At 38.7% G+C, this 17,049-nt stretch overlaps 1 protein-coding gene across 1 annotated transcript in view; it reads left to right on the top strand.

Moving 5' to 3' along the window:
• Nucleotides 1-496: 496 nt before the first annotated feature.
• The window catches only part of LOC121900132 (homer protein homolog 3-like), a 52,909-nt gene continuing 36,356 nt past the window's right edge, over nt 497-17,049 (top strand). The window contains exon 1 of the mRNA XM_042416148.1: nt 497-940. Within this exon, the coding sequence (XP_042272082.1) occupies nt 936-940 (5 nt within the window). The 5' untranslated portion in view covers nt 497-935. The remainder of the gene's footprint in view (nt 941-17,049) is intronic.

Raw genomic sequence — 17,049 nt, forward strand, 5'->3', positions numbered from 1 at the left:
GATATTTTTAAAACCGGATTTGTCTGAGCCCCATTAGATATCTAATGTTGTCCTGTGACTTTATTAATCTGTTGTGTTTGATAGGATCACCATGCTCCTCTTTATAAGGGCACAAACAGCTGTGTGTTTATATAATCTGATTTTAAGTGAACTCAACACAGGCAGTTCATGCTGGATTGTACATCTGACTGATTATTTGTTGAAGCATTTTTGAAAGCAGCCATTTGGTTTCTGTGTTTCCACCAGTCATCTCAAATGCTGCAAGCTTTTATATTTCTGCATCTCATAAATACGCGCTGAGGGGGGCTTTTAACACTTATCCGCAGGCCATTTCCACATATTATATTTCAACATTCTGACATTTAAGTGGAAAGAGGGAAGGGTGGATGGGGGAGGGGGGTTTAGGGGGGACACCATCTGATGGTCACAATGCACACTACAAGCAGTAGTGTGCATTGTGACCAACAGATGGCGCTGAAGAGGCTCCACAGTCTCACTGAGAGAGTTGAATGGGATCCCAGTGTGATCTGGCACAGGAGAGGAGCACAGCACAAGTCCCGGAGGAGGTTTGAGCTAAAAGCACTCTGCTGCCCGACTTTCATCGACAATCCTCCGTCTGTCCGGCCCGCAGAGCTGAGCCAAACGGTTCACGGTGCGTAATTACGCACGGAGACGGCAGATCCGCGGTGTTGCTCGCCGTGGAAACCCGCGGACAAAGGAAGGCAGGCTGGAGTACAACAACTGACTTGAGAAGAGAGGAGTACTGTTGGAAGGGAAACGGGGGGAATCTGGAATCGGAAGTGATTTGTCTTTTTTTCAGAAATGTAACTTACGTTCAGGATTTCGGGGTAGAATCGAATCACTTTTTCAGGAAAAAAGGACAAAAGAGTTAAGAGTGGAATCAGTCCCAAAAACAGCATCCAGATCCTCGGAGCATGGGGTAAGTTAGAGATTTGTGTCTGAAATTGTCACTTTGCGCACTCCGGCTGTCTGGAAGTGATTTGTTCAAATGGCGAAATGGTTAAAAAGTGAACTTTGTGGTGACTTGCTTGATTTTTCTGAGCGTTTGGTTGTTAAATCCGGTGGAACAGCACCATCTCTTATTCGTCAACACTTTCTCCATTACCATCATTATGAACATCAGTGCATGTGTTAATGCGCTGTTTTCTTTGTTTACATCCCGATATGCTGCGCCGAGAGGTAGCCCGTCTTTTATTTGAGAATCATAAAGCTTGACCCAGTTTAATCAGGACTCTGATGTCCGTATAAACCTTAATGACACTTGTGACCGCAAGAAGGTCGCGTTCAAACGTTGAGACCGCGGCTGCATAAATTCAGCTTGTTGTGATTTTTATGGTCATATGATTAAACACACAAGCGGAGGTCAAGCATGCATCCACCAGTTAGCTGAAACTACTGAGATTTCCTGTTCCTCTATTGGCATCACACACACACACACACACACACACACACACACACACACACACATACATGCACACACACACACACACACACATACATGCACACACACAATTTGGACCATTTCCAGGCCGATTGTTGTGCAGGGGATACTGGGTGGTTTGCTTTGAGCAGCTTCTGGTGTCAAGCTGTGCTCAGTCTCATTAGCTGTGGTGTGTGTGTGTGTGTGTGTGTGTGTGTGTGTGTGTGTGTGTGTGTGTGTGTTGAATTATACAAGCAATCCTCGAGCTTGGTTCAAACACACCTGAACCCTCCTCGCAAGAACGGAGCCCATGCTGTCAGCTTCCACCTTCTAGCCCAGTTTACTGACACTTTTATGTGCTACTCAAGTGACTGTATTGCACAATATTAGATTACCATCATCAGCACTCTGTCATTTTCATGAGGGTTTGACTAATGTTTGTTTTGAAGACCATTTACATCTTTGCAGTTTTGCTTGTGTCACCTTTTCCACATGACGGTGAAAAGAAATGTTAAGTTTAACTTTACGGACTACTTCTACATGTCAGTGCACAATTTTCAATGAAAAAACGAAAGATTGAAACATTTTAATGTATACATACAAAATGCTGTTTTATAATGGTCTTAAGTATCTAACCCATATGTGAATCATATAATAGGAGCGAAGGACACAATCCATGATGGTTTGTTCTCTATTGTCTGTAAGGCCAGTACTGGTGCATTCAGGTGGTCTTAAACATCTTGTAAAGTCAATTTTCCAAGTTTGGATGTTGCCCTCAAACAGCCAACAAAACTGTCAACATCTGACAAATGTTCAGTTTCAACACATGATGGATAATGTTGTACCAAGATAATGGCGTTTATATCCATATAACAGGAAGTTACACATCAATCAAGGTTCTCTGAGTGAGAGACTCTCTCTCAGTCTAGTTCTGTATTCCTCGTGTACAGGGACTGGAGTACTTGTGACAAATCACACTGTGGCATAATGTCCAGGCAGAAAAGATTCAGGCAGACCGTAACATCCACAATCGAGTAGGAAAGTCTTTTTTTAATGGTGTCAGATCCTGGACCAGACGTCATCTCTTCATCAATGCTCTGTGGTGATTGGCGGCAGCAGAGTTCAGTCACCTGGTCTAAATGAAAGTCAGGGAGGACATTTGGTAGAAAATGCTGGATTGAATCACAGGACCACCCTGCACACTTAGGCAGGAACCTGCATAACCCTTGATGTAAAGAGACAGCCTGCAGCTCTTCCACCCTTCCAACATAAGTCAGCACCAAAGGGAGGAGAGACTGATTAACAGCCACTTCAGTCTATAAACAAAATGAGTGTTAGGTGCACAGGTGCTCTCTGCTGTGTACAGCTTGTCTTAAAGGACTTATCCCTCTTTCCATCCCTGTTTCTGGTCTCTCTGCACTGTCAGCTATCGAATAAAGACAAAAATATCAAGAAAATCATCCCAAAAAAGTAATTATCCATGTCACCTGAGCCATGTAGAGAAGGTCAGTCCCAGTACACAAGGAGTATGTAACTGGATAGAAATCAATATGATAGATTTTTCTGTAACAGTCATTAACAACATTTCCAGGCTGCTGATAAAAACAAAGTTAAGTTTATGTCAGGTTTCCATTGCAGTAGCTTTTCCTTTAGTCCAGTTATATTTATGAGAAACTGATGACCACCTGAAGTGAAATATAAACAAAGTAGGCATATCATAACCAGCTGAATGCATGATTGAATATGTGAGCAGTAAACAATTGATTATGGGATGCTGAATGCAGAAAAAACAACACACATCAGTTGTGTCCTCCGAATCCTGCAAAATATATGACATACAGTACATATTTAAATCTATGATGGGAGTGTTACTGGGCAGTTATCACTTTAGCCAGTATGTTAAGTGGAGCTGTGGTTTAAATGTTTTCATTTGAGTGTATTAGATGATCTGTGTTTTTACATTTGAAATAGATATTTACAATATTTGTATCATGTGTCTGTTTAATGGATCTGTCAAAGCAATGCTCTGATGCTGGTTCTTTTCTCTCAATGGGTTATTCAAATGTTTAAGCATATTTGACCTATATTTGATTAAACTTAACAACCTCAGCCCTGTGCAGTTGTACTGTGTAAAAAAAATCTCTTTATTGGATCTGTGCTTGGTAATTAAGAGTAAAAACTTGTTTGTTACCAACCTTCAATAATACCTGCCAACCTCTACTGGTACATTTGTTTCACCTTGTAACTTTGACCCTCTTTCCTCCTGTTCTGCTGCAGAGGAGTTGTCTGCGAGCTATAAAATGTACCCGCTACACCGAGAGAGGTATAAACACACCGTTGTCTCTGTGTTGTGGCTGTGCATGGCAGGGATGGGCGATAACTCAAGTTTACCAGTTTACCTACCAGATTATTCTGAGTCTCAGATTGCTGTTATTGATACTAACTTAAACTGCTCAAATGCCAGCACGAATTGGGGTATTTATTCATAATTTATTAGCTAGTCTGAGTAACTAAAAGCTAAAAACAAGCCCTTCAGTACAAAGAAAGCTAGAAATGAATGTAGGTAACAGCAACATTTCAATAAAGTGCAGCTTTTAATATAAATGGCAACAATACATAATGCAGTTGATAAAGAGCTTTTGTGTATTCCTTTGGCTCTTATTTGATTCTCAAAATTATAATATTAGCACTTATAGGACTTCTATTGATAATTGGGGATCAATCCGCCCATCCCTACTTCATCAAACATTCATCTGCCTCTAAACAAAGTCCACCCTCATTCCATCCTCATAATGTTTATCCCACCCTCAGTATCTGTGGAAACATGGTTACAAATATGAGGTTTCATGCTTGTCATGATGTGCAGATGTTGTCAACACACTCTCCTCCTCTTGCTGTTGTTGACAGGTGTCGTCATATCGTCCTGGTCCAGGTATCGTCGGATAATTCGTAATTCATTTGTAATTCAAAAACCAAAAAACGGTAAATCTGATATTTGTTTCAAAACAAAAAACAAACAAAAAAAAAAAAACGTTTTTGGTGTCAGAAACAAATAACGAAAAACCAATCAAACGGCCCGTTTTTGGTTTTTGCCGATTCGTTTTTCGATTCGATACATCCATGCTTGATGTCCGCAGACCTGTTCGATATTCAATCCAAAAAGGAATGACGATTAAACGAATCGGCAAAAACAAAAAACAGGCCGGGTTTGATTGGTTTTTCGATATTTGATTCTGACACCAAAAACTGTTTTTTGTTTTGAAACAAATAACAGATTTACCGTTTTTTGGTTTTTGAATTACAAATGAATTACAAATTATCGGATGATACCTGGACCCGTCCTCCTGTCGGTCGCTTCATTGCAACTTGATGGTTCCATATATTGTTGGCTGGTTTAAACTGTTTAAAAGTGCATTGTACTTTAAATGCTCTTGGTATGTTCTGCATGTCAGACCTTGATTTTCACAATAACTACAGCTGCAAGAACTATGTAGTGGAGTAAAGAAATCTCAAGGGATGTGCTCATACCATAACCAACACAAAACTAAATACACACCAACCATTATCATGCTCATGTGACAGAAGAAACTACAACATTTTAAAGCCACCTTTTCAGCCTTTGAATTTTTAATACTCAAAAGATAAGAGAGTATAACATTAACTAAAGGAATAGTTCAACATTTTGGGAAATAAGCTTGTTCACTTTCTTGCCAGGAGTTAGATGAGAAGATTGATACCACTCATGTCTGTGTGTCAAGTATGGAGCTAGAGCCTCAGAGAATTAGCTTAGCTTTAGCTTAGCTTAGCATTAAGACTAGAGGCAGGGGGACACAGCTAGCCTGGCTAGCATAAATACACCTACCAGCACCTCTAAAGCTCACTAATTAACATGTTGCACAGACAGAAATATAAAAACATAAAAAATTGTGGTTTTAGGGTGACTTACATGCTAGAATTACTTCTTGACAGACAGCTGTTCATCTGCATCTGCTTGTTGTTTGTATTTTCACTGTTTTGTTTGTGTGGGAATTTAACAAATAGAATATAAATGCTTTAGAGGTTTTGGTAGGTGTATTTTTGAACTTAAGCTTGCCTGTAGAAGCTGAAGGTAGCTTGTTTGTTGCTGTCTGTCTAAATGTACTATTCCCTTAAAAATGACATATTGTGCACATTTCCAGGTCTATATTTAGTGCTCTACTGGAATATCTTTGCATAATTTACAGTTAAAAAAAACTCCTTATTTATCTTATACTGGCCCTTTATGCAGCCCTTCACTTCAGCCTCCGTCTGGAACAAGCCGTTTTAGCTCCGGTCTACTTAAGACCCCCTCCTGAGGAGCCCACTCTGTTCTGATTGGCCAGCTCTTGGAGGCTGCCCCTCAACATCCGCCGGCTCTGGAGGCCACATCAATAAACCATGAAACAAACCATAGTACTAGGATTTCACTACTTTTTCTCATTATTGAAATGTCAACTTCTCAATGCATCCATACATGTTCGAGGCCGAAATCTGATCTGAAATATGAGAGTGGACAACGTAAACAACACATGGAACAACCTTAGCAACCAAGGCTACAGAATGGACAGCCGTTTATGGGCATGCACAACAAGTTGACATCAGCTTGTTGGCAAGGTAGAAAAAAATATTGCAAACAAAGCGTTCAAAGCAGGTTGAAGCCCAGGCTTTTGACTTGCAGGGAGCCTCTCTACATATGTTAACCTCAAGTTTTGGAACTTTGATCATATTAAACGTAGACATCTGACATCATAACAGTATATAAATAATAGAAAACCACTAAAAGCATGATATGTCCCCTTTAACTCTGAAACAGCTAATAAGTTTGCAGTATACCCACTTGCTACAACTGTTGAAATGTACGTACTGTATATAAGGCAGCGTAGGTCACAATATGATCATCAGTCTATATAATCACCATGGAGTCATATGGGAGGATGAGGATATTTCTGCCCACATCATCTTATTTACTGTTGTACTGAAATCTGTTGTCCCTCTACGGCATAGAGGGCGGCTAAACTTTGGTTTCAGCGGGAACATAATCATTTAATCTGCAGCATAATACCGTAAAAATAGTTTGACGTCTGTGCCCTCCCACTGGCCAAAGAGAAACCAACTGCTCTGTGGGGAGTAGAGCCTCTTAATTGCTATTTTGGAGACATCTACGACTGCATAAATAAACAGTAATCTCGGCTCACTCTTCTTTCTATTCACCCCATTTCACCGTGTATTATTGACATGAAGGTGAATAGCTGTGACGAGATGAAAGATCAGCTCTTTCTTTTGTGTCTCTCCCCGACCTTCATATCCTGAATGCGCAGAACACTCCGGCTTTGTGTCACTTTCACAATTTGTGACGGCAGTAAGTTATCAGTCAGACTCCTACGAGAGGAGCTGACCTTCAGATAAGTGCCGTCATTTAACACACACATCCAGAGCTCGCTTTATTCTCGTTGTCAGTTAGGCTTATAGTGGATTATTTTACAAATCAAAGATCCAAATTAGATGCTTGGTGAGTTGCTCAACAAAATATCTGATCAAAGGGAACATAAATTTAAAGATTCTCAGTTTTGCTCCAAAGCTTTCCTCACTGTGTGCCAATGTAAGACACTTGGGGCAGTGTATAAGTTCTGTTGTGGTTTATGCTGCAAATTTGGTGACTTGCTGAACAGTTATGAGTTAGCGTTTCCCCTCGCTGTGCTGTTTTTGGTATGTAGTTGTAGCGTGTAATGTTGCTGGACTGGGCCAGACACTTTCGCTGGCTCAGGAATGTAGACACGAGGCTGCTGTCTCTCAGAGGTCAAAGGAAACAGACCCTTAAAGGAGAAATACTTTCAGAGGAATAAAGTGAAATCTGCCAAAACAATAGCCCCCAGAGGCTATGAAAACACTGCAGAGTTACAATTATGTGTTGTCTTAATGCACAGATGGTGAAAAAGATGATCTGTTGATGCTTTCATCTAGACTAAAATTTATTGTTGAATGGATGCAGAAACCAGGACAAACCCCGGCTTACTGGTCAACACCTGTTATTTAACCTGACATGCTGAAAATACAGTTCTATGATAACTTTAGGATTATTATAGTTACTGTTATGATATTTCTATCATCAACTATAATTAGTAAATACTGACAGCAGCTTCTTGCCCATTCAGTTATAAGGTTTGCTTGTTTCAATTAGAAAAATACTTGAAACTTATTGAAGATTGTGAGTTTTTGTGTTAATTTTTCATGAGGCGACTAAGTAATGAAATGAAATCCAATAATAAAAGATTTGAAGCTGCAGCTGTGGATCTGGTTATGTAATGGTGATGACCAGGTAATTTTCCATGACCAGATCTGCAAATTCTTTTCATTATCACATAATCTGCTGATTATTCTCTCGAGTAATTGATTAGTTGTTAGTCTAAAATTTTCACAAAAATAGCTGATCACATTTTGCTTGAGCCCGGGGTGACATCTTTGAACTGCATGTTTGTGTCAAAAACCCAAATTATCTACCCCAGAATATGAGAACTAGCAAAAATGTACATTGTGGGAACTGTAACCAGTGACATTTCTGCTTGAAATATAATCTAAACAATTAATCATTCGTCGAAATTGTTGCAGATTCACTTTTTGCTGATTGACAAGTTGACAAAGTGACTAATTGTTTCAACTCTAGCTACAACTAATTAATATCAATTCATTGATTAATTGTTTAATCTGCAAGAAGGTTAGGAACTAATGAATAACGCCCATCACAAGTTCCCAGAGCACAAAATATATTAAAAAACAGAGAGAAGCAGCAAATCCTCACATTTGAGAAGCTGGAGCCAGAGAATTGTTGGCATTTTTGCTTGATAAATGACTTAAATGACTGTTTCTGGTTTATTTTCTGTTGATCGACTCATCGATTAATGAATGAATTGTTTCAGCACTACATTACACACAGTGCTTGTTAGTGAAAGTAGTATTACAGTGTGAGAGCAGTATAATCAGATTGATATTGTATGTAAAGCAGTAACACAGTCATGTAACACTACTAATGAAAATTTAACATTTTTGTTTTTTTCCTTTGGCACAAGGAAGACTCAGCCAATCACAACAATCATTATTTTTTAATTTCTCTTTCCGCTATGATGCTCGTAAGTGTTGATCTGTGGTTACGCAATGCACGGAACAAAGATTCACAGAAATGTAATAGCCTACATATCTCTGATAAACAGGATACATAAAGGGAGATAAAACATTGTGATACAGCAGCAGTACTTTCTGACCTTATTACTAGATTTTGCTGTTGGATTAATCATTACTGATTATTTTTTGTGAAACACTTTCTGCTGTTATCAACTTCTGATGAAATATGATATGAAAAATGCATTTTGGTGCTAGTGTAGTTGACTGGAGCCTTGCATGACACCCCACTGTGTATAAGGTTATTTCTATATGTATATATCTATATATCTATATCTATATATGTCTTAATATAGCTGCTCTTTATTTGACCCTTGCTCACCCTCTTAGTCATCTCATCCCTCCTCAGATCTCCTGCAGACCCTCAGCTTTACTGTTTAAGTGAGAAACATTGGCTTTTAAGTACAACCAATTGGATTTTTTGGCAGCAAGTTTTGCAGCTTCACCCTCCCCCCAGGCTATTTACAGCCAGCTGAGCTTATAGTCTCTATTATTGGCAGGTCGAGAAGTATTTTTTTCAAGTACAAAAACGACTGGTTGGGTCTGTCTGCAGGGCCAGACAGAGAGGGGGGGTGCAGCTTCTGTTTCACACATCAGGGATTCAGGGTGGTGAATGGGTGCTGAGGTTAAGAAGAGAGATGAAGAGAGCAGTGAGGATTAGAAAGTGATGACTTGGGGCAAACACACACACACAGACTGAGACAGACAGAAAATCTGCAGTATGTGTTTGTGTGTGTGTGGAGGCAACTCGACACTGAGTAAGAAATACATTTTTAAAATGTATATACTGAAAGCCACTGAGCATTTTCTTATATTTTTATGCTTGTAAGCTTATTAATAATGGAAATATCAGTGTAAAATAATGGGAATATTTAACTGATATGAGTGAATACTCATTTTATCAAGTCTCATCCAATTTGCAATGGTTTAAAAATGACTGATGATACTGAATTCTTTATTTTGTATATATATATATGTATTTTATGCAGTATTATAATCACTCATGCCTGCTGCTGCAGTCTTGTACTGTTGGACACAAGTGACTGTGCTGTTTGGGAAGTTCAAAGTGTCAGTTGTTGGTGTGATTATTTCCTCTAAAGGACTGTCCCACTGTGAAGCTGATAAGTGTTTGAGGGCTCTCTCTCTCTCTCTCTCTCTCTCTCTCTTTCTCTCTCTCTCTCTCTCTCTCTCTCTCTCTCTCTCTCTCTCTCTCTCTCTCTCTCTCTCTCTCTCTCTCTCTCTCTCATCAGAAAAAACAAAAATTAAGAAAAACATGGAAGTAGTCAGGAAAATGACGTGTCCTTCTAATCAGAAATGCACGCATATTGTTAACCAGCAATTACGTATGTGTACTATTTTGTCCCGTGGCTTGATGGCGACTGCCAAATATGTTGATTTAGCTCAATAAAACTGTTTTACTGATAAACAGGCAGCAAACAACAAAGACTTCAGTTCATTAAACTATACACAGCTTCAGTCTTTACTGTCCACAGAAATGTCTTTGTCCAGGTATCGTGATTTCACAAAGTGCTCTCCTCATTCCTCATGCAGCTTTTAGAGCCTTCACACCCTTTTTCTCTCAGACACAGGTGATATCGCAGGGGATGTTTTTAGACTGTGAAGGCTCAGTGTTTCTGATTTATAGGGGGGACATCGAGCCCAACTGTGTTTCCAAAAAGCTGCTCCAGTTTTTGGTTATTATCTTGTTTGTCAGGAATGAACAAGGGTGACCACAGAACATTTTATTGTTATTTACACACATCACATCTTGAAGTTTTTCTAATTAAATCCTTTGCTGAACAAGTTTTAATTTGCATATGATTTAGTTCATTTCTTTGCTCACAATAATTGTTGCTCTTGGTTTATTTACAGTCTTTGTATGAGTAACTTTGCAGCTGATATCTAAAAAAAAGACAGACGAAACTTTTCTTTTAAGGTTTTTAATAAGATTTACGCTTACATTAGAGGTCTTCAAAGGTCCACCTGGACTGACTCAGTTGCAAATTATATTTCCTCTAATCAGGTCAGTCAAGCCCTGTTGTGTTTTCAAGGGTCTCGACTCTGCGGGTCAATATCTGTAATTATCTGCGAGGATTCAAGTGGAGTCTCATTGTGTGGTGCATCATAATCATCATGAGAGTGTAAACTGTGCTTGTTAATTGGTGGCAAATCATGTTGCTGCCAGTTTTTGTTTGGGTCTGTTGTGGTCAAATACATTTTGGATGATAATCCTCGGGTCTATTCGGTTACGGTCTGACTTCTCGTGTCCATTTCAGATCTCTCTCTCTGATTGGTGGAAATTATTTTATGTAAGTTGGGTTCATGTGGGTTTCCCTGTTTCAGATCAGGGCACAAATTTTTAACCATTGAAGACTAGAGCTGCAATGATAGTACATTGCCAGAAAGTTAATAATCAACTATTTTGGTAATCAATAGTTTAAATAATTTTTCAAGCAAACATGCCAAACATTCCTCAATTTCAGCTTCTCAGTTGTGAGTATTTACATTTTTTGCTGTCATATGTCATTGTAAACTTAATATCTTTGGACTAATGGTCGGATAAAAAAAAGCAATTTGAAGGCATCAACTTGGGCTGTAGGGAACTGTGATGGGAACTTTTTAAACAAACAATATAGATTAATAATAATCAGCATATTTATTGATAATGAAAATAACTGTTAGTTGCAGCCTCTAGTATATATGCCAGTTTTTCAATTTGTATTTACGGCTTTATTGGCTCATTCATGTGTACTCTAGTTGCTAATTCTGATATTTTCAACATGACTTGAAGGCAGCATAATTTAAGATCTTCCCATTGATACGGTAAAGAGAATAACATTATTCATTACGTTGTTTCCATGTTGGATGTTGATGGTGTAGATGCAAAAATGATACTCTTGATTAAACTCAGCATGTGTCTTTACAACATCATCACTGTCAGTTTATATCTATATGAGCTGTAATTTCTATTCTAGAGGTAATGAAGCGTTATCAAAGAGGTCCAAGCAGTAATTTAAAACTGAGCATGAAGCCCTGCAGTGAAAGCAGCCTCGATGCTCAGAGGAAGAGTGTTAAAGCCTCCTTGCTCGCTGAAAGCTCCCTTTAGAAAACTCAGCTCGTGTATTGTTTGTCCTCCAGCTCATCCAAATGGAGCTATCATAGAAGTCTTTGTGTTTATGGCCTTTGCTGCAAGCAGCAGCCAATACCGTTGTAATATTTTCCTGGCCCTGAAAGGAATTATTTCATCTGTATGAATGTGAAGCTGAGAAAGAGCTTGCAAGCTCAGCAGAAGCCTTTCCAGGAGGCAGACTGTTGGAGTAAAGGGCTGTTTGTTTGGTTCACTCCGACATTTCATCAGATGTCTCATACTGTATGTACACCCATATACAATTAATTTATCATGAGGGTGGAGCGTTGCCGACGGCCTCAGGGCTAAGTGCCTCCTCCTCTATCTGGTGTCATTGCAGGGCTGTTAAGGAGAATGAGCGGATTAAAGAAAACTCAAAACTTTCAGCTCAGACTCAGCTGCTTTACTCTCCCATCCTCTGACAATGGCAGAATATCAAATAAAGGTTTTCTCAAGGCAAACCTTGAGAATTTTCTTTGAGGTAGATTGTAGTTTTAAAGCTGCCAGTTGGCACCACATGACAAAGTGCTGCAGACTTGTGCTGTACATGAATACAAAGACATACAGAAGTGAAAATAAAATGTCCCCGAGAGGCATGAAAAGTGGTGTTGCCCATAGAGGTTTGAACCACACTTGAGGATTCAGTCCTGTTCCCTCACTGGCCTGTCTGGGCTCAGATCCCAGCTGAGGTTTCTCTCTTTGTGTCTCCCAGGTTTTGCCTGTCTGTCTTTTTCATTCTCCTCTGCTCTGGCCCTGAATACACACACAAAAAAAAAATATCCCAGGGAGAATGTACTAGCTCTTCTATTTAAATGAAAAAGTGGTTTTATAACAGGCAGTTCTGCCAGAGTTTCTCTAAAAAAAAACAACCCCTTGAACGCTTTGCAGATACTCATGTTGGTTTAATCACATCTCTAGTTTAAGCACTATTACCACTAAACATGTAGACAATCATTTTTTGAATATTTTGTCATTGCTCCCATTACAGCTGGAATAACTAATAGATTAGTCGACAGATAATTATTTTGATAGCAATTTTTCAAGCAAAAATGCTGAACTTTACTTCGTTCCAGCTTCTCAGTTGTAAGGATTTGCTGTTTTTTGTGTTGTGTGACATGATTCAATGAATATCTTTTGAGTTTCGGAATGTTGGTCGGACAAAAGAAGCATTTTGAAGACGTCATTTTGGCTTCTGGGAAATTGTGGTTTACTATGTTCTGACAATGATTAATCGATTCATTAAGAAAATATTTGCCAAATTAATATCGGTAATGGATTTAATTGTTTGTTGGAGTTAGATGAGCAAGCAAGGAGGAATTCAGTTTGAAGACATAGTCGGCTTAGACATTTGTGATGGGTGTGTCAAACTTTTGACTGTTTGGTTATGGTGAGTCTTTCCCACTTTTAACTTGTTATGGCTTGTTTAACAAGCCATAACTTGATTAGAGCTTTGTCTTATTAAAGCATAATGAGAGTCATAATATTACGCTCATTATCCTTAATAAGGCAGTTTATCTTTTTTGCTTGGAGGTACCTCAATATCGATATTACAACAATGTTGTAGGGATGACTATTGAGTATGAGATTTTTGATAAATAATCATCATTAATGTGGATATAATGACTAAGTGGGTAAATGCAAATAATAGAACAGCTAGAACAGTCTGGAAAGTTCAGAAAATTACATCACTTTACTGTAATGCAGCCTTCAAAACCAGGAAAAGACAACACGTCTGCCATATCATGATATTATGAAAAATCGATACCTAGTCTCATATCACAATATCGATATAATATCGTTATATTGCCCAGCCCTAATTATACACCAAATGAACATTTCATAGTACAATTATCATGGTATATAATATTCTAATTAGGGAAACTAAATTGAAATGTAACTTTAATGTCTAAAGTTTATTTGCACAATTGGATGGTGGTGATGGTGAGCCATTAAGTGTGCTGTGTTGCTGCCTTTTGCTGCCACTCTTCAGCAGGTTTTAACAATTTTCTGTTGGTGCTTTTTCATCCAAAATGTATTAAACCTTTTATATATTTACATTGTATCTTTACACTTGACTGAAAAATGACAAAATCCTACCAAAGTTTAGATTTTAAATCGTATAAAAAAGCAATGTGATGTAGCACCTGACATGCATGTAGATATCACTTAACACACTATGCAATTGTGTTTCTGACCCCTTTAATTACTGAACTGTAATCTGAACACAGTTCTCCTTCCACTCATGCATGGATGAGCAACAGTGAGCGTGTCGACGGAGGGGGAGGGATGGGCGGATGTATGACCTGGAATAGATTAACAATAATTGATTCAGATGACCCCTCAGTGGATTCAGGCCTCTGGCTCAGAGAAGGAGGAGGATACCCTCAGCATGCAGCTGTGCGATCACAAAGAAACAGCAGAAAGTAACCCAATCGACCAACTGTACTGCTACAATGTACTTCTGCTCCTCAACAGTTCAGAGGGAAATACTCCTATATATTTGACAGCTATAGTTTCTGGTTACATTGTAGATTAAGTTTACAATTACACACAAAAATATGATAAATTTATAAAATATGATGCATTGTTATAAATTACAGAATAGATTCACAGTTTTTCAAGTGTGTCTTAAAACAACAGTCAGACAGTGAAATGAACATTGAAACAAGTTTTGCTTGTTGTAATCATTCCTCCTATTCATACTAACCATCAGAGGATCCTTTAATGCGCTTTCAAGCTAAGTGATAGGGGGCAAAATTCACAGTCCTGCTTGTGTGCAAAATTTATTTAAAAGTTTATGAAGCTGATATGAAGCATCTGCAGTTTGAGTTAGTCAAATAAAATGGATATCTTCCAAAGTTACAGTCTTTCGAGTGCCAAATTCCCTCTTTTTGATAAAATCCTTCCACCACAGCTCAACAGGGAAACACAAAGAGGGAATTTTATACTAAAAACACTATAAATTTTGAGGATATACACTTGATATGACTAACTCAGACTGCTGAAGCCTCACATTAACCTCAGATATACTTTTGAATACATTTTTGCATAAAACAAGGACTGTGGATTTGGTCCTCCATCACTTACATTGTAAGTGCATTAAAAAAGATCTTCTAATGGTCAGTATGAACAGGAGGAATGATTACAGCAAGAAAAACATGTGTCAATGTTCATATGGACACATGACTCTTGTTTTAAAAAAAAAAAAAGTCACCCCATCCTTTAATCTACCCAACAGTATGTGAAGAGGATAAAATTAGCAGCACCAGGATGAGCTAAAATATTAAAATTATGCTTACATGGCAATACATCAGTAATGATGCAAAAGTATTCTAGCTACAATCAAATCCAAACTGTATGACATCTGCTTCTTGCAGGAGGATCACCTAACTGTGCAGGAGCTGTGAGATAGAGGAGTGGTCATCATAATTAATAAAAGCCTTTAGTTTAAGTGTCTCAAAATTTCTAAAGATAGCAACAGGAGGGTGATAATTATCCTGGCAGAAATTCAAGGTCATTCGCTGATCATGGCTAATATCTACACCTCTGATATAGATTGGAGTGTAGGCTGGCTGGAATGGGCAATAAACCAGTTATTATGGGAGGAGATTTCTATCAGGTTCTGGATCCAACCCTGGACCCCAGCTGTCCATCCTTTATGGGCCACAAAGATCAGTACTGTAACTGTTCTGGAGAATTTATGTTGAAATACATCTTACTCCTCTCCCATAATGTATTTCTAGGATCTACTACATCTGGATTTCCAACTCCCTTCTCTCTTCCACCTCAGCCTGTGCGATTGAAAGTATTGTCATCAGTGTGTCATCATGCTGATATAAACTTAAAGAGGACGTATCATGCACATTTCCAGGTCTATATTTATATTCTGGGGCTCTGCTGGAATATCTTTGCATGATTTACAGTTTAAAAAAACTCCTTATTTATCTTATACTGGCTCTTTATGCAGCCCCTCTGTTCAACTTATGTCTGAATCAGGCCGTTTTAGCTCCTGTCTCTTTAAGGCCTCCCTCCCAATGAGCACACTCTGTTCTGATTGGCCAGTTTCTGGTAGCTTGGGAGGCTACGTAAACAAATAGTAGTGGTAGTAGAATTTCATTTCTTTTTCTCGTTCTTTACTCAAAGTATAAACTTCTCAAATACATCCGTACATGTTCAAGTCCAAATCTGGTCCAAAATATGTGAGTGTACCACACGAACAACCCATGAAACAAAATTATTGTCAACCTCAGCAACAAAGGTTAATGAACAGACGGCTGTTTGTGGGTATGCACGAACGATCTGACGTCAGTTTGATGGGGAAGTAGAGGTAACATTGCAAAACAAAGCTTTCAGAGGAGGCTGACCATGTTTAACATCCAACATCATAACAGTATAAAAATAACAGAAAACCACAAAAAGCATGATATGCCCCCCTTTAATGATCCCCTTCAGTAAATCAAAATCTATTTCAAGATGTCAGTTTTAGAATGTATTTGATGTTTGTAAAGAAAATAATTAAATTTACATTTATTTAAATGTTGATTTAATCTCAACTTTTAAACCAACATGGATGACAAGTGTTTAAAATGCTCAGAAATTGAAATTTAAACATCTACATTTCCACGACAACTGGTTGAATCCACTCTGTTACTAAATGCTGTTTCCAAGGGCAAGAATGAACTTACAGTGACGTGTAGGATATGATTTTTGACACTTAAGAAACACTCTTACAGTTTTTTATTAGATCAAATTCTGTCAACTTGTCATTCTGTCAGGTTAGAGATGTTGAGGTGATTCTAGTTTCTGTAGCTTTAGTTTAACATTTCACTGGCTGCACACTTTCATGTCAGTTCTCCAGGCTGTCAGATATCAACAACTGTCTCCTTCTGCCCAGTCATGCGGGGTTTCACTCTTGCAACACCTGATTTAATTAAGGAACTCACTACAGACTCGTTAATTGGATCAGGTGTGTGTAAAGTACATGACACAGTACCACGTCAGAGTACACTTCTCTCTGCTGCGCTGCGTTAGTTTGGACAAGACTTCTGTGGTCGTCAAGCTGCTGTGCTCCTGAGGAGGAATTTAATCCAGTTTTAATCTGCTCATATCATCAAACCTCGACGTGAAGCATCCTGTCTGAGCTTATTAGCTTGAGAGGCTTATCACAGAGCAACGTCAAGACGGGCCGAATGAATGACAGGACGCTCGTTCCTGTGTGATCCGGTGTGACGGCTGGGAGTCTGATGAGCAGTCAGTCATCACTTCTCATTAAGATGAGAGTATGATAGAA

The sequence above is a fragment of the Thunnus maccoyii genome, chromosome 7 (genome assembly GCF_910596095.1).
Source record: "Thunnus maccoyii chromosome 7, fThuMac1.1, whole genome shotgun sequence".
In the NCBI taxonomy this organism is placed as follows: domain Eukaryota; kingdom Metazoa; phylum Chordata; class Actinopteri; order Scombriformes; family Scombridae; genus Thunnus; species Thunnus maccoyii.